The sequence below is a fragment of the Phyllopteryx taeniolatus genome, chromosome 20, assembly GCF_024500385.1.
Source record: "Phyllopteryx taeniolatus isolate TA_2022b chromosome 20, UOR_Ptae_1.2, whole genome shotgun sequence".
Taxonomy (NCBI): domain Eukaryota; kingdom Metazoa; phylum Chordata; class Actinopteri; order Syngnathiformes; family Syngnathidae; genus Phyllopteryx; species Phyllopteryx taeniolatus.
Genome location: NC_084521.1, coordinates 3,125,466 through 3,144,453, shown reverse-complemented (window position 1 = coordinate 3,144,453; position 18,988 = coordinate 3,125,466). Strand labels below are relative to the sequence as shown.

Below are 18,988 nucleotides of genomic sequence, written 5' to 3'. Positions count from 1 at the left end.
TACTCAGAAAATGTACTTAAGTAAATAAAGTAAAAAGCATTTTTTTAACTGTCATTTATATACAATACCCGTTTTGATAACTTGGCACAGCGGGGGTTCACTGTACTCTGTTACTTCCCAGCACTGTGATTGGCACGGCCGCCCCCTCGCTCACCTGCGAGGAGTCACCCGAGACGGCCGAGCGCTCGCCGGCGCCCAGCCCGCCGGCGGCGGCGGCAGCCGTGAAGCCAGACACGGGCCTCTGGGTGGCGAAGGCCGGCGTCGGGTGGATGAGCGGCGGGCTGTGGCCGAAGGCGGAGCCCACCATGCCCGGCTGGCGCCCCATCAGCTGCTGGTGCATGTGCAGGGCCACCGGCGTCGGCGGGTAGGCGAAGCTCAACGCAGGGCTAATGACACACACGCACACAGAAAGTAATAATTGACAGTATTCAGATTATAATGACATTTATACAGAAAAAAAATTAAGTGCGGTGTGTTGTAAGTACAGAAACACAGAAATTTCTTATTGTCAAATTTGCAACTATTTTTCAATGGAGATTTGATCTGTATTTGTAAAAAATAAAAATAAAAATGATTTGTAAAAAATGTGTAGAGAAAAGATTTAAATTCATCATTTCATTCAAAATAATAATTGAAAAAAGTGTATATGTTTGTGCATAATCCTACTAAATTCTCATGAGTCCCACTTCTGTAGTTATAATTACTGCGTGAGAAAAAAATTCCAGGTCAAAATGAAACTGTCTCTGTGATGCCTCACTCGGTAGAGTGCTGCTAAACACAAGCGAGTTTCTGCTCATCCTCCCCCCGAAGACAATCTGACAGCGCTAATGCCGGAACCAGCGGGGCCGGCGGCGAAGCTTTAGCGGCGAGCGTTCAGCTCGTTAGCACGCGGCGACGATGACGACGTCCTCGGAGCAGGCAACGATCCGCATGATAAATCCAAAGTGTGAAATCAAGCTCCATTCATCAAAGCCTTACGGAACATGGTTTATTTCAAGTGCACCCTTAGCATTGTTAGCGTCCAATGGAAAAAAAAAAGTCAACTGACTTTTTATGTCTTATAGCTGCTTTACCCAGTGGTGAAGTTGGTCAATTTTAGCCTCACAGAGCACACTGTACGACAAAATGGATGCAGTGGACAATAAATTCAACATATCTCAGTGGAATAAAGAAAGCGTATTCAGATTACGGTATAATGACAAATATACAGAAATAATTATTATCTCTTAAATACAAAAAAAGGTAGCTAGCTAGCTAGATAGCTAGCTAGATAGATAGATAGATAGATAGATAGATAGATAGATAGATAGATAGATAGATAGATAGATAGATAGATAGATAGATAGATAGATAGATAGATAGATAGATAGATAGATAGTATTCCAGCAACTCCATTACATCCTATATCGAAATTATTTTATATACATTTTATATTTTATATGTACATTTTTGTACATTTAGTTTTAATATAGCTATATTTTTTTGTATTTTACTTATATTTTTATTGAATTTAATTAAATTTGAGTTTATTTAACTGTATTACTTCATTATATTCTCTATATAGCATTTTATTTTACTTACATTTTTTAAATTTATTAATTTGAGTAATTGCATGTATTTTATTTATTTTAATTGTTTTATTTTTCTCATTTTATATTTTATTTTTATTTATGATCTATTTTTCATTCAATTTGAATTTTTCTTTGTACTATTAATTGTCCAAAATCTTTATTCAACTTCTACCTATTAGAATCAACTCGAACCCCGCTGTTAAGTTGCAGGTCAATAGACCCGTTTAAAAGTTTCAAACTTTAGAAAAAATATCTATAAAATATGTAACACAAATTTAGCATAGAACTTCTTCTGCTGGTCTTTTCTTCTTTGTGCTATCTATACTTTTAACCCTCAAGAATAAACTGAAGACAAATCAAGGTATTGTTTTCAACTTTTACGCAACACATCCAATAGGACGGGGCAAAGCACGTCGACGTCGAGCGTGCCGTGTGGGTGACCGTCTCTCCTCCAGCCAGCCGCACCGCCTCCCTGGCGGCTGGCGTCAGTCACACAAGAGGACGGGCGGCCAAAGAAAACAAGATAGAAGCGAGTAGTGGGGGAAGATCCATGGCCCCACCCACGGCCATTGATCAGCGATCCACGCCAGGAGCCCGATCAATCACACGCCGGCTCGGACCACTGTCCCGCTGACAGAAGCCGAATAAGCTGAGGCGGCGCACTGATGACTGATATGACAAGCCGGCGAGCCCCCAAATGCGTCTCGGCTCATTGATTTCCTCCACGCCGGTAATAAGGTCGGCAGACTTATGAGCCACGGAAAGAGCGAGGCGTCACGATGAATGGACGCCCACGAAATTCGGTGCTTCTCTGGACCGCGCGAGTAAATCTTTGATATATTTTTGAAAATGTATCGCAAGCGAGCCCTTCTGCGTCACTGTAAAGTGACATTCCTTTATTCATCTTCCGTTCCGCTTCTTCTCACTAGGGTCGAGGGCGTGCTGGAGCCTATCCCAGGTATCTGCGGGCGAGAGGCAGGGTACACCCTGAACTGGTCGCTAGCCAATCGCAGGGCGCATAAAAACAAACAATCATTCGCACTCACATTCTTATCTACGGGCAATTTAGAGTCCTCAATTAACCTACCCTGCATGTTTTGGGGATGTGGGAGGAAACCGGAGTACCTGGAGAAAACCCACGCAGGCACTGGAGAACATGCAAACTCCAGACAGGCGGGGCCGGGATTTGAACCCCGGTCCTCAGAACTGTGAGGCAGATGCGCTAACCAGTCGACCACGTGCCGCCTGTAAAGTGACAATGGGGCGAATTTACATAATAACCGCCCACACACTCAGTTTCTCTGCTCATGACTAGATTAGGGAGGGTGGGTGAAGATCCAGTCACTTTCAACCTGGAATAGACTGCAACACTATCATGCAGAGGAACTATCCACATTCCCCATGGAGGCGAGATTGTATGATCGTGTCAAAACCATAAGGTAAGCTATATTATGTTGAGCGAAGAATTTCAACAGCATTTTTCTGTCCTCAGATTGGTTGGCCCGAGCAAAGCTTTTTACAGCAAACTTCCACTAGTAAAACAGTGTGTAATTGACACACATCAATATGTTTAATAATCAACATCTCTGATGAGTATGATGTCCATCCATCCATCCATCCACCCATTTTCTGAGCCGCTTCTCCTCACTAGGGTCGCGGGCGTGCTGGAGCCTATCCCAGCTATCATCAGGCAGGAGGCGGGGTACACCCTGAACTGGTTGCCGGCCAATCGCAGGGCGCATACAAACAAACAACCATTCGCACTCACATTCACACCTCAGGGCAATTTAGAGTCTTCAATCAACCTACCAAACTCCACACAGGCGGGGCCGGGGATTGAACTCGGGTCCTCAGAACTGTGAGGAAGACGCTCTAACCAGTCGTCCACCGTGCCGCCATGAGTATGATGTATTTTATTGAAATGTTTTATGTTTTTGTCATTAGATAAATACTGATTCCGTGTGGGTTTACCTGATGGCTCCGGCCGACAGGTGTCCATAGGATCCGCTGGTGGATGAGCTGGACCGTGAGTTGTTGAGCATGGTAACCAGCGAGTTGGGCGAGTTGCGGATCATGGTCTGCAGGTCGAAACTGTGCTCCGACAGCGGCGAGATGGGCAGCGGCCGCTTCCTGCTGGGCCTCGACGGCAGCCTGGGGCTCGGGAAGCGAGAACCTATGGGGAGGACGGACAAATTCATTCCGAATCCTACTAAAGTTCATTCCGAGTCCTTAAGAAGTTTTCCGGATGACATCTTTGTCAATCACGCCACAAAAGGGACGGCGTGACTGAGTGCTCGGCTGTCACTTGATGAACTACTTGCATTTCACGCCAAAGAAAACAAGCCTTTCACGTCGGCCCGAATGCTTCGGCGATGTATGCTAATATGTCTCCCGGTCCAATTTGACTCCTCATTCAGATGCAATCAACATAGCAAGGGGAAAAAACGGGGGTTTGAATGGGTAAAAAAGGCGGCAAAAGGCGGCCGCCATTCTCCGAGCGCACGCACGCACAAAGAGCCACGGGTGGAGATTAAAACATGACTTTTGTTGTCTTTTCACATGGCGATGTCACAAACAAGACGGCGAACAACGACTGCAGGGGGGCGGAGGGATGCACTGAGGGGATGCGCCACTTTGTGACACAATGACTTTGTGACTCAAGACTTGCAAATAAAACATTTTGAGTTGTTTCATAAAAGGCAAACAAAACCGGCTTACGCAGCCCAGATCACCCCCGCCCCACCATCCAAACCGCCCCCCCCACACAACCACCCCCGTATTTACATCCCCCACAATCCATCCATCTCCCAAATGTAAATGCTCCGTCTCTTCAGTTGACACATCCAACGATTACGGAACACTCCATTCACATGTTAATCAGTGTGTGTGTGTGTGTGTGTGTGTGTCTGTAGCAGCATGAGTTTGTGTGTGAGGCTTTAAGGAAAGCAACAACTACCTTTACATCAACAAACCATAGATAGTCTTCAATACAAATACTATTAATGGGAAAATGAATCCTCAAAATGATCATCAAACTCTGATGCCATGCTCCACCCACATTAGCTGGCACATGCAAGCTTGGCCATTTAACATCGCCCCATCTGACACCTGCTTACAATCAGGTCTCATTTGGGTGAATCTCTCTCTTAGTACAAGACTTAGAATTCACCCTAAATGGCTGTGTCAAACAAAAAGACTGAGTGTGGTGTCCCACAGGGTTCTATACTGGGACCATGCTTGTCCATTTTTGTACATAAATAACATCTGTAATGCTTCCAACATTTTGAAGTATGTGATTTGTGTGTTCAGATGTCTGAAACATTTTCTTGCGTCGTGTTATGTTAGATGTGTCCACTCAATTACGTGCTGATCTGTGAAACTGCTGTTGGGGGATGATTTATTTTTTGAATGTTCCAGCTTTACTAAACTAACACCACAAAAGGATTTCTTTTTTTTTCTTTTTTTTTTGGGGGGGTGGGTGGGCTAAAATACATCCATTTTCATCAGGATACACACATGTACAAACATTGGTGAATTTTCCCAGATTTCGAGACCCCCAAGAAGGTGATTTATTTGTTGTTGTTTATTTATTAAGCGATTCAAAAAGGCCCCGAATGTGATATCAGGGGTTTGATCTTTATTGTCGACAATCAAAAGCCTTCACTAGTTCCCACCACTGTTGATCTCACCACGTTAGCGTCCCTCCATTCAGTGAGCTTTGGTCAGTCCACTGTGAACGCTTCCTTGGCCACAGGAATTAATGGCGCGGCGCGTAAGCTGGCCTGGCTGTCCATAAATAAAGAGGAAATTAAAGGGAAAGTTGTGCTGCAGGGGGCCGGGACGCTCCTCTCTCTTTTGGTCACGGTGTGAGGCCGATTCATCATTTGGGCGGTGCGCTAATAAACATCGGTCCCATGAGGCCTTTCTATTTGAGCCAGGTGTCCACCCCCACAAGGTGGAAAGTGTCCCTCACAATCGCAAACATTTTAGATGCATCTGAAGCTTTGATTTATATATTGGATCACAGTTTGTGGGGGCTTAAATTAGAGGGCGCTGTGCATTAGTTGGTTAAAGCACCGGTGGCGTAAACAGGAGATCCAGAGTTCAAATCCCAGCAGTGCCTTTCGACGCCAGCAAATATACTACACAGATGGACAATGCTAATTTACGAAGCTTTTTTTGCCGATATCTAATGTGGACGGAGTATGCCGTCAAGGTTTGATGATTTGCTATTTCTTCTTATAAATCTGCCAATTAAATAGCCTTTGTAGGGACTTTAATTACTATGACAGTTATATTTTAATAAAATGTAGCCCTTTTGATACAATAATTATATTTAGCACAATGTCTATTTGTTTGCGTGCTCACATATTCTGCTGACTAATTGGGTACCAAATTAAGTTCAAGCATTTACTTGTGATGATTAAAAAAAGGAGGCTATAATAGTTGAGAAATTAGGAAATAAATCCAGACCTTATATAGTGATATAATATAATTGTTTTGGCACTAATTAGGTAGTAAGAACGTAGACAAAAGCCTGCGAAAAAGCATGACGAGGCTAACAGGCCCATTGTTTCTTTAGCACAGCTCACAGTGAAGTTAATTACGCTCAAATAGTCGCCATAGTCCAGATTATCACGGAAAGCCTCCTGATGGAGCGTATTCTGTTAAAATTTTAGCCACGGATGAGTTATTAGCGGCGAGGATCACAGGCCAGTTTTAAGTAAAGAGCAGCGCATCCCCGGTTAAACGTGCCACTAATTGTTTTGTTTCACTCCATTAATCTTAAAAAGTGACAAAGAAGAAAGGATTTTCCCCCGTGATGAATGGCGGGACACTCCAATTCCCGCTTAATAGCAATTAATTTCCCGATAGCTGCGCAACTTCGCCAACTTTTAATTAGTTTGTCAGCACGCCGTCCGCCTGACTGCAAACGCTCCCCATCAAAGCGAGCCGGGGCCAGTGCGCTTTGACCTCGCCCCGTTTCCTATTTACACATTAAAATACCTCATTAGCATAAATCCCCAAAGATAATGGCTCATTTAAATCATGTGACTAGAAGTGGAGCTGCTGGGTACGTGTACAGTGGCAGGTACACTTGGTTCTACTGCCACCCAAAAACACCTTACACAGGTGACCCATTTGATCCATTGCCCTATAGCACGTAAGCAACCATTTATAGTACCTTTTGGCTTAAAAAAATAAATAAAAAAGGAAACATTTAGTGAATTCTATTAGTTTTGTTGTGAATTTTTGTGAAAAAATACAACCACCTCAAACTCCAATAATTTACAAGGGTTAAACGTTTTGATATATTTTCCGTCATGTCATTTTATTAACAGAATCAGAATCAATAAAGTATCTACTTTGCCTGACCCATGTGTTTAATATTGATTCATATTATATGATCACCCTATAATCGGGGAATCTGTTTATGGAAGTCAAATTTAAGGATTTTAAAGACTTTTTAAGGCCACGTCAATAAAATCTAAGTCCTCTCATTCACTAGATATGACCACTAGGAGAGTATATTTAAGGCCTTCATTTTGGATAATCAAATTTTAGACATTTGAAGGTTCTGCAGACACCTGATACTGATGAGTTTTACAGTAACTGTAACATTTGAGTGCAAATCCAAGCAAGTACAAAATCAAATGGGACAGTATGTATTTGTCACTTACTGTCCATGGCCTGCAGGTACTCCATGTGCAGGGCGCCGGCGGCACCCGAACCGGCCGAGGCGGCCACGGACGGCAGCAGGTCGGCCGAGTAGGGGCTGCGGTGGCCCGCCAGGAGGGCCATCTGGTGGTAGTACTCAGAGGGCGTCAGGCCTGCGTGGGGGGCTGCGCAACGGCAGAGACACAAGAACTTGAAATCGCTCGTTCCTAAACATCCACGTCTCACTGAAATTGAAAGCATCTGCATTAAAGCACTTAAAAGATATATATATGACACATGATCTGATACATTTGTGAGCCATCCTGTTATGCTGTGGGTCAAATGGAGCCAGTTTAACACTCCTGTTATGCTAATTTTTCAGGAACAGCAATAATGTTCCTGGGTCAAATTGTTGGTATTACCGCAATTATCAACCATTTAATTGCCAATGTGTGACATAAACCCTTTTCATTTTATATGTGGATGGCACATTGATTGTATTTCTTTAAATTTTAAATGTTTGACCCACAACATAACAAGAGACAAATAAATGTAAAAAATGTTTTGTGAAAAGTAGTTTTTGGTTACAAAACTTATCAGCACATACATTTTTGTTGATTTCATGATGATTTGATTTCATTTCATGGGTGTCGCATTTGAACCCTATTACGTTTGTTTGTCAGCAACAGCCATGGCCTTGTTAAACTATTCTTCAGAAAAACAACAAACAATTAACATTGTTTATCTCATTTTTAATTCTGCTACTGACCATTTAATTGCAAATATGACATTTATATACAAATCAATATGATAATGACATCAATAACAATTTCCATTTTATATGTTGATGACACATTAACTGTGTCTCCAGTTTAACACAAGGATCAAGGTTAAAACAATAAAAAAAATGTTTTTGGGTATTAAAATGTATTTTTGAGAAAAAAAACATTCACTTTTACAAAACGAAAACGAAAGTGAATTATGCTCATTGAAGCATCATTTGTGAGAGGTAATACACGAAATAGTGATTGAAATTGAGTTAATAATGAGATATAAACAATGTTTAGGTGGGATTTATTTCCCATTTGTGACACTTTTGGATCCTTAAACACATCCCTGGGTCAAATTGACCCATAGACATTATTGCTATTCGTGCCCAACAAAGATAACAGGAGTGTTCAAAACAACTTTTTATAGCGCGTGTATGTGCATGTTGGCAACATGTTTAGCTGGCGTCTTGTATCTGCCGTGCACAGATAGGCGACCTGCTTCCTTAAACGCTCGGTGCAGAGGAAAACAAAAGGCCTAAATCTTCCCGACTAGATCTGTCGCAAGCACCAATTGTGGATATCCCGCCTTCTTTGCGCACCCCCACCGCCGCCTTCCCATTCATTTTCCGAGTCATTCCCCCTCGTTACAGCGGAGTCCTTGAACCGTCGCCTAAAAATAAACATCTGGCGCTGGTGAGTTTTCCTTATGCAAATATTGCGTGAAAGAGGACAGGCAAAAGATGCCGGGTTTTGGATGGAAATATGGAATGTGTTCAGAACCACAGCGTTCAACAACCACGCCCCCCCCCCCCCCCCCCCCCCCCCACACACACACACACACACACACTCTCTCTCCAGAAAAGACTGTATGAGGAGATTTCCTACATGCGATTGGCTGAATGATGGTATAAGATGAAAAAAACAAAAAGATGCCAAATTAATTTGATCTGGGTATTATATCCCTGGTGGAAGTGGGTAGTTTGTCGATTGTCTGCGCCGTTCCGCCCGAGCTTTGCATTTGCATTGAGCCGTAATGTGGCCCATTCATACACAGAAGAGAAGGAAAAAGAAGAAGAGTTTTGCTTGGGTTTCTAAATCAGAAACGCTGGCATGGCAGTGCGATCCTGAGGGCATCGTGTGTGTGTGTGCGCGTGTGTGTTAACGTGGCACCCGACGTTCTTCTGCACTTTTTAATCGGAAAACACATTGAGGAAGCGGAGGATCCCACCCACTTTTAAACCTCCATTAGATGCCGTTAATTCATTCATCACCACTCAAATGCTAATTTTTAGCGTCCAATAAGCAGGCAACTTGCTGTTATTCTAACAACACCAACGCCACTGATGGGTTAATTAACCCGAGTGTCAATTAAAGACCTAATTAGCGGGAGATCATGTGCAAAGAGGGATAAGTAATAAAGTAATAATCATAAAGAAGTGAAAATAGAGGTGGAGACAATTATAGATTTCCACCCACCCCCTACTGTGAACTTGACCCCCCACCCCCACTCCCCCGCTAGGGTGTAACAGTAAGTGACCCTGGCGGTCTTGGACACAACTCACAAATCAAAAGCATTAGCCTCCTGCGCCCCTTTCCCCCGCACCTGCACGTGTCACATGACCCTCATGAGCCGGATAGCATCTGAGCGAGCCCCTGGGTCCTAATAGAGATGGATCTGCTTGCCTTTGACTTTCCAGGAACTAGCCTGATCTCAGCAATCAGGAAGGTCACGATCAAACCTCACTAATCAATCGGAGCAATTACTTATTTTATTTTATTTTATTTATTTATTTATTTTTTTTAGTAAAATTAATAAACCAAGGCCCGAGGGTGGTTTGCGCTCACCGTCGGCCGGGCTGAGGCCTCTGGTGGCCGACAGCACGGCGATGGAGGGGCTGGCGAGGGGCTGCAGGGAGCGGAGGTAGTCCACGTAGGGGTTGATGTACGGGTGCGAGGGGTGGAAGGGAGACTCGGCCCCCACCGAGGGGTTCCGCTGCGGCGAGATGCGGATGAGGGAGATGTCCGAGAAGGCCGGGCTGCCTGCCAGTGCCGGAGGCCTGCGAGAAAGACAACACAAGTGGATTAGTTCTTTTCATCGTTCAAAAAGAACAGAGTTCTTGCCTTAAAATATAATTTTAATATTGAACACTGGCCTGGCAGAGCAGTAACAAAAGTAGCAATAGACCGATATGGTTTTTTTTCAGGGCCGATACCGATACTGAATATTAGTAGTCAAGGGAATGGCCATCTTTTTCTTTTAAAATTTTAGCAAAAAGTGCAAAAAGAGAGCTCTCGAGCTTATAAAGTTCAAAGACAATTTCAATATATAAACTTGTATGAATACATTTTCCTCAGTAAATAAAGTTTTCCAAAATTTCAATATAACTGTAATGCAGATTTCAGATTTTTTTTCGAATATCGGCACCGATAATCAGCCTGGGCGATATAATCAGCCTGGCCGATATAATCGGTTGATCCTGAAACAAAAGTCACTGAAAAATGAAATTTGTGTGTACTCTGCAGGAACAAATATTGATGTTCAAATCAATAGGTATTTTGCTTGTATATAGAATAATGATCCACAGATGTTTGAACAGAACTTGAAAATGGACCATTCTGACAAATTCATGCCCCTTGCGTGTCGTTCAAAACGGATCGCGCAGAAGTTTAGGCACTCCCTTGACGTTCCGCCGGCTTCCTGGGATCAAAGCGAGCTTTAACGACGCCGCCGTCATCGACCCGCTCGCCACTGTTGACCACCGTCGCACGTCTTCAAATAGAACGTGCGAACTGATTTCCTTCATCTTTTTCATGCGTGGAAGTAGACAAAAAGTTTTCCCCCCCGTCTCCATTCTTGTAATTGGCTAGGAGGGGTAGGAAACTTCATAATGACGGCCTTCATCATAAAGGCCTTCCCCCCGAGGTTGAGAAGAAATCCTCATATCAGGCGCACATTAACCGGCCGAGAGATTAGACCGAATTAGCCCCTCCGCATCTTCTTCTTCCTCCTCCCAGTGGACCCCGCGCACTGCGCCAAACGACCCCGTGAGGAACCGAGGATGAGGATGGAAAGTGACTTGCGAGACCCGGCCGAAGAGTTTCTCTCGCCGTGACCTTGAGCCTCGGAGGGGGCGAGCGGAACAGTCCAATTACGACCTCCGCCCCGTCCCCCAATCTCCCCCCGCCGGCCGTCCGCTCCGCAGCTAATGAAAGAGCTCAGACCGGGGGCCAATAATGAGTCCTGTGCACATTATTAAAGCTCACACACACACACGCATTTGTCCACTCACACATACTTGTACACACACCGCTAACGGCGCCTTTCTTTAATTAGCCCAAAGGGTCTGCTGGGGTGTTTGTGTGATGACACGTCTCACACACACATCCACACTTTTGAACATGAACTGCAAAAAAAAAGGCTGCAGTTGTACTTTGATACAACGTTGTGCTTTTATACGTGCTATAAAGCTTATTATTACCTCAGCCAAGCATAATACGCAAGGTAAGATGCTACGTTTTTGGTTTTGTGCGTTTGTCTTAAAACAATTGCAGTGGTGCCTTATCTGAAATCATCTTTCCCTATTAAAATGAATAGAAATGTAATCATTAATCCGTTTTAGCCCTCCAAAAAAAATAAAAATAAACAGACAGAAATGGTTGTAATGTGATTTCTACAAAGAAAAATAGCACTTTACTGTATTGCGCTTTCTAAAACATACAGTAATAACATAATTTAAAAAGTTCATGCTCCGACGCCCATTGACATTGTGCTGCTCCTTCTGGTGTACACGCCTTGGCCTCCAGGGGCAGTATAATAATTATATATTAAATAAAACAAAAAAGACACTCTCTTCTAAACTCAGTAAGATGCGGTAATATTGGCAGTTTTCCGCAGAGGATAAAGAATATAAGCCTGAGTATTTTTGTAAGCTCTGTATGTATATGTTGCTGCACCGTTTGTGTTCCAATAGCCGTTGGTTAAAGGGTTAAAAGGGTTACCATGACATCGATGCTAGTTTCATTAGCCCCTCTGTGGTGTTTAACATTGTGTGTTACCATTAGGCTAGCAAACTTTTACTTTTCGTTTGGTTTTCTTAAATTATGGTCAAGATCTGAATAAAGGTTCAGCAATGTATTTGAACTTTTTGTCGGAGTTAGGGCCCAAATCCTGTGGTACCTTTTGCGTAATGCTGCTAACAAACGAACAAACAAATAGCAATTTCACCATTAAAAGAGACATGAGTTACTCAGTTTTGCCCGTTTCATGTAACCACGAAAGACATGGTGTCCCTAATAATTTTTCCGGTTGTGTGTATTAGGCCGTTCTGACACTAGGAATGTGTGTCAGTTTTCCCACACCTTCATAAGGATTTATACACCGCCTGAAGCCCCTCGATGATGTCTAGCCGACGGCGTGCAAGGAAAGAGTTAGTAACGCACATGTGGAATCCATTTCCTTCCCCGCGGCTCAAAGCGGCGTCTTTTACGACATGGCATGTTAACACGCGGGGCGGCCACAGGATGTTGTTTTATTCCCACTCCTGCACGACTGTGCATGTGCCAGCGTATAAATATGCCACCGGGAGATGTTTGAGAGTTTTTTTGTTTTTTTTTTACACCGTCCGAGCTAGACTCTGCTTTTGTTTGGGGAGCGAGGTCACGTCAACACTTGACGGTTTTTGTTGGGCGCGGAGAGTGGCATTCGCTTGACGGCTTCATTTGGGCACTGAAGGTATCATTGTGGCAGCGGCGGCGGCGGCTGGACCAGGCTGGTCCGGTGTTGACACAGCGGTCTGCAACAACAGGAAGTGAGCCAGAATACCTCTGCGTGGAATGGCTACACCAGAAAGAAATACAGTTGTACCTTGATTTGAAGTGCCCCAACTTTCGGGCTTTTTGTAATACAAACCGTTGTTTGGTTCATTTAAAAAAAAATGTTTTGCTTAGTATTGAGAGTCCAACCCCCCTCGACCTGGATGAAGTGGCTGGGGAGAGGGAAGTCTGGGCGTCCCTGCTAAAGCTACTGCCCCTGCGACCCGACCTCGGATACGCGGTAGAAAATGGAAGGATGGATGGATAGTATTGAGAGCTAAAATTTGAGGTAGCATTTAAGGTACTATGAAGCACTGCAATGTGGGCAAGTAGAGCCACAGTCTGCGATTCATTTTTAGAAGTGGTCAAACCTTCAAAGGCACATACACAAAATGAAAGCACTCACAAGGAGCATTGAGGTGACACTAACACTGAACGAACCACATGCTAAATATTTTACAATACAGTATTATTTTATTTATTAAAAACGTACCAAATTAAAGTTGTGGTGCTTTTTGGGGGGTTGGAACAGGCAATGTGTTTTGGGGCGTGGCCGAGTGAATGAAGTCAGGATCCTGGAATCAGATACATCACGGTTCGTTCAGTGCTAGAATCTCCTTCATGCTCCTTGCAAGTGTTTTCATTTTGTCGCTGTGTGTTTGACTGTCTCAAGCTGCGGCCTATCTGAAGCTAAACTGTAAACTGAGCTTCTTCATTTGTCTCCGAACTGGCCGAGGTCCTGGCAGGGTCACAAGGGAGTTGCCAGGCACCCAGGGTAAATATGTGCCCCACAATGGCTTGAGACACACACCACCTAACATCAAAGGCTTCGGGTGGTTGGGGTTGGGGTCAGGTTTTCTATTCAGCGTCCCATCAAGCGGTATTTCCTATTGGCGGGACTCTTTTGGAGGAGTGCCAGACATTCCCATAAACTGCACCGTCAGATCACAAACAACAAGTGGCCACTGGAACGACCATCTGATTGGATGCTTATTATTACGTGCTATGTTCTTTTGGGATGTCATGTCATGATATCGTTTCTGCAATATCGATTCTCTTTTCGCAAATTTTGGATGATGTTCCAAGCCATGCTAGGACATCATTTCCACATTACTGTCTTTGTTTATGTGATCTTTTTACATTCTTCTGGCCATCCCGCAACATCATTTCCATGTTATTAGTTATTTTCACATGATCTTTCTATAAACTTCTGGGCTATGTCGTGACATTACCTCTTCATATAATACATACATATAACATAAAAGAAAGTGGTCCTACAATTGAACCCTGTGGAACCCCCTTTTCTAAGGTGATTAGATCGGAGACATCGGCAACCTTAAAGGTCCGTATGCAACCTAGGAGATAGCTCCTAAACCAAGCAACCTTTTGGCCTTTCTTCCAAGCCGTGCCACATTGTTGCTTTTGTTTACGCATTCTTTCAATAATCCTCCCAGGCCATGGTAATGCATCATTTTTGTGTCACTCCTTTTCCTCGGGCAATCTTTCAATGATGTTCCAGGCCACGCATGACATCTGCGCCATGTTATTGTTTTTTTTTACACTATCTTCCAGGCTATGCCATCACGTCATTTCCACGTTATTGCTATTGTTGATGAGATCTGACATAATTTCTTTAACAATGATTTTATTTTATTCTTATTATTTTTACAAACTCATTGGATTTCAGTACAATTTGGGATGATGCTACAGCTTTTTTTTTTAACATGCTCATTAACGTTGCAGTGAATAATGCATGAATTTTATGACAAAATGCCGATATATTGAGATAGTGTTTATCTATCATCGAAATAAGGGATTGTCAAGCCTTGGTGGAGGTCTGCACTCTACGGAGTTCCATTCTAGTTTTGAGTTCACATTGCTGAGCTGTTTTTCCATGCTGCAATCAAAGCTCATTCCTGCCAGCGAGATAAGAACAAAACAAATCTACTGAGGAAACATGAAAGAGAAATTACACAAAATGCCTGCTCCCCCCCTCCAGTACTATCAAAAGAATCAGGGAACAAACCACATTTTTTCCACCCCCTTTTACAAGCAGCGCATGGAAGGTTCCACTTTGAAGAGTTTACAGTGTTGCAATTCTAAGCTTGTACCATCAGGGGGCGTCATAGCGAGTCACTCACATGATTTATTTGGCGCAGATTTTACGTTCATCATGCAATAATTGTCTTTGTTTCCACAGAGCAGAGCTAATATATGCCCCTGAGTATTGTTATATTTGTTGCTGCTCTCTTTGTGTTAAAGTAGCAGTTGTTAGCATTATATATTACCATTAAGCTAGCGGACTTTTGATTGATAAAATTATATAGTTTTACTGGACATTTTGGTGGTTAAATATACAGTGTTTCGCTCTTTTGTTTTGCTTCTCAGTTTTAGAGTAAACTTCAACAAGGAGTAGCAAATTAACAACTTGAAGCAAGCACACTTTACATCTAATTGGGAGAACAGCGTGAGTAAGTCTTAATATTGCCTCAAAGTGATGCTGTACTTTGTATGATAGTCTCCAATTGTTTGAGAGTTGAAAGAGTTAGAAAAGCCACTAAGAAATACTTTAAAACATGTGTTTTATTAATTTGAGGTGTTTTAATAAGTTTAAATGTGTTTAAAGCATGTGGGACTGGAAAAAATACGTTAAAAATATTTCTTATATGGTCTCTCTATATCGCGGTTTTTCACCTAATATGAAAGTAGCAGTTGTTTGAAGTTTTATAATTACCAAACATCTGTGCTAATTTCTGTTATCCCGGCTATTCATGTATTCATTCATTCATCTTCCGTTCCGATTATCCGCACGAGGGTCGCGCTGTGGCATTTCCAATTTTATATTAGCAATGAGCTAACAAATGTTCGTTAGACAAGTTATATGGTTTGGGTGAACATTTTGGTGTTTAAATATAGAATGTTTAATTGTCCTTTGTTTGTTGTGTCCGTTTTATAGTAAACTACTACTGGGAGTGACAAACGCTTTGCTTGTTAAGTGGAGAACTGTTTGAGCGAGAGAGTGAGATCAGGCACTCAGGAATACTTAAAAAAAGTGTTTTAATACGTTTAAAGTGTGGGAGCCATGCAACTATTAAAAAAGTGTTTTTTTTTAATATGATTTCTCTATATTACGGGTAGGTCTGGAACGCATCCCCCCTGGTGTTCAATATATATCTTGACTTTTTGGCTCAAGTCTAGCATGTACCATTGTTGTTGTTGTATTTACAGGTGATGGGAAGGTGAGAGTGTAAGCGGCGGTGGAATTAGCTGTCAGTGTTTTGACTTCCTGCGGCTCGCCCTGGGCTAGCAGGCCACTGGACAACAAAAACAGGAAGGAAGCGCATCCATCTTTCTTTTTGCGCCCAAGTGAGCGCTGTCTGATCCTTCCATGCGGGGGCCCGCCTGGCGCCTGCAGCTAAAGACAACCACCCCCTCTCAAACTCCAACCCCTGACCCCCACACACAAGTGTGTCAGGTGAGGGAAAACGGCATGGATCTGGGACTCAACCCCACACGAAACCGCCCCTCCCTTCCTCTCAATCCGCTGCATCACACCGGGCGGGTGTAATGAGCAGCCGTGCAGTCGGGCCTGAACTCATCACAAACAATAGTGCGCGCCGCAAGACAGCGCAAACACGCCGCCGGAGACGCGTAATCCTTCAGATTGATCCGAGCTGGTGGAATAGGAGCGGGGGGGGGAGCAGCGAGGGAGAAAGGGAACAAAGGGGGAAGCATCAGGTACAAGACGGGAGTAATACAGAATGTTGCCTTTTCCTCCGTGAAATCCATCACTGACTCTTAATACACACTTCCTCGCGTTAGTGGGGAAGGATGGAGAAGCCGGACAAGCGAAGGAAGGAGAAGTGAGTGGCCGGCCTACTTTGCGACGGCCATTTCATTCATCTTGTTGGACTAATAAAACGTCAAGTGGCTCTCCTTGATATTTCATCATCATGCTCGGGCGCTGAGGCCAACACGAAGGGGGCGGGATTACGCATAAAACTGCTAAACGGATGTGAGAAAAAGTGTTTTTTGCGCAAACATGGAAAAAGATGCGGCTCTGGGCATTTTTTTGTATTGCAAAATTCTAAAATTATTATAATTAATAATTATTACTACATATTATTTTTATATCATTTATAAATTATTTATCTGAATTTTATGTATATAAAAGTAGCGAAGTTATTTTATTATTTTTATTAATTGTATTAATTTTATACTAATAGAAACATAAAGTTTATGTAACTATTATTTTGTATTAGTATTTATTATATATTTGGATATTATATTTATTTTATTTAGATTTAATAGTACTTTTAAATAGTTTTACTTTATGTTAACTAATACCTGTAAATATTACAAAATAAAAAAATGTTTACACAGCAATTCTAACCTGTTTAAACTTATTTTTAACATAAATTTACATACATATACATATATTTATACAGAATATGTTTATTAGTGGTAGTATTAGTAAAATTGCATTTTTACATTGTTGTTATATAAAAATAGCTACCGTATTTTCACGACCATAAGGCGCACTTAAAAGTCTTAAATTTTCTCCAAAATGGACGGGGCGCCTTATAATATGGCGCGCCTTATGTGTGCACCGAGTTCCAACATCTATAAATCTTGTTGTGTGATGAGCGCTCCGCTTGACTTTTGTTTGTTTTTTTTAAATATATTTTTTTTTTTTAGCATTTCCTGCAGACACGCTACTTACACAGAGGAAAAACAGACGTGGCTGGGGACTGGGGAAGGGTGCGTGAAGTAGGACGCTAAAGCCACGCCCCCTGTAGGTATATAGCGCCGGGGTGTTTTTTTCCTTAATTTATTTATTTATTTTAAAAATTTCTTTTTAATTGTATTTTTTATTTTTTTTACCGCTTGACTGACTGGGAGCATTTCCGGGGTGTGCATTGTGCAAAACAAAATTGATTTGGCTAAGGAAACCCGAAAATGTCACCTACGAAGAGACATGCTTACGCGAGCAGCCGTGAGAGAATTCAAGATCAACGAATCCATGGTTCGCAAGTGGAGGAAGCAGGAAAATGAGCTTCGCCAAGTCAAGAAGACGAAGTTGAGTTTCCGCGGAAAAAAATGAAAAACAAAACACGGAAACAAGGCGAGGTGGCCAGAGTTGGAAGACCAACTTGAGCAATGGATTAATGAGCATAGAACAGCCGGGAGAAGCGCCTCTACAGTCACAATTTGACTGAGTGCAATAACTCTGAGTTTACCATCATTCTGGGAGGATTGACGAACCACTGGACATCCGTGTAAACACGGCATTTAAAGTGAAGTGAGCGGCGTGGGAGCCATGGATGACAGATGGCGAACACAGTTTTACTAAGACTAGGAGGCAACGTGTCTGGTTGCACTGTTGTTGGAGCTTTCGCACGGCAACGAGACTGTCTCGAACCTGGCGTGTTTGATTGAGAACTTGCCCAGCTGTTCATTTCGGATACAGAAGATGAGGACTTTGATGGATTTGTGGATGAGGATTGATCAAAAAATAATGTGAGTACATTGTTAAATACTTCAATAAAGTACAACTGAACTCAGTTTTGCTCCCGCTGCCTTTTTAAAAACATTGTTTTAGCGCGCATGCATGCTACCATATGTTTTAAGCTAGCGTATGTTTTACCATGCCTGTGCCTAATAATACGGTGCGCCTTAGGTATGTGTTAAATACAGAAATAGACCCCGTAACTGAGACTGCGCCTGTTAATACGGTGCGCCCTATGGTCGTGAAAATACGGTATAAGTAATGATGAGAAAATCAAAACAATTAGAATAAAAACATTATGCATAAAGATAGCAATATATAAAATAATATTTAAAGAGAATTAACTAAATATTGAAAACATTATACAAGTCAAAGAAAGTGTTGCGAGGTGTAATACTTTTTTAAATTGTTATTATTTTTTATAATTTGTATCCCCCAAAAAATGAGTGGAAAGGTCTTCTTTTTGCCATGAACAGATACAGCTATCAGGAGTAATAGACGTCCCATCTGATAACACGGATGGCTTTATGCATTGTGAATTCATTTTCGCTGGTGTAAAAGGAGTGAAATTTTGAGGAGATGAAGAATCGAGACATTGCGTCAAACCAGTGCGCATTAGTGAGAGGATGGAAAAAGAGAGTGGATTTATGGCGGCCTTCCTCGCTGGC

At 42.5% G+C, this 18,988-nt stretch overlaps 1 protein-coding gene across 2 annotated transcripts in view; it reads right to left on the bottom strand.

The window, feature by feature from the left end:
- The window catches only part of gli3 (GLI family zinc finger 3), a 114,931-nt gene that overhangs the window by 22,137 nt on the left and 73,806 nt on the right, over positions 1–18,988 (bottom strand). For both annotated transcript variants that reach the window (XM_061758329.1, XM_061758330.1), the window contains 4 exons: positions 9,845–10,056; positions 7,253–7,414; positions 3,543–3,744; positions 155–386 (listed from right to left, as the gene is read on the bottom strand). In XM_061758329.1, coding sequence (XP_061614313.1) covers positions 155–386; positions 3,543–3,744; positions 7,253–7,414; positions 9,845–10,056 — 808 coding nt within the window. The remainder of the gene's footprint in view (positions 1–154; positions 387–3,542; positions 3,745–7,252; positions 7,415–9,844; positions 10,057–18,988) is intronic.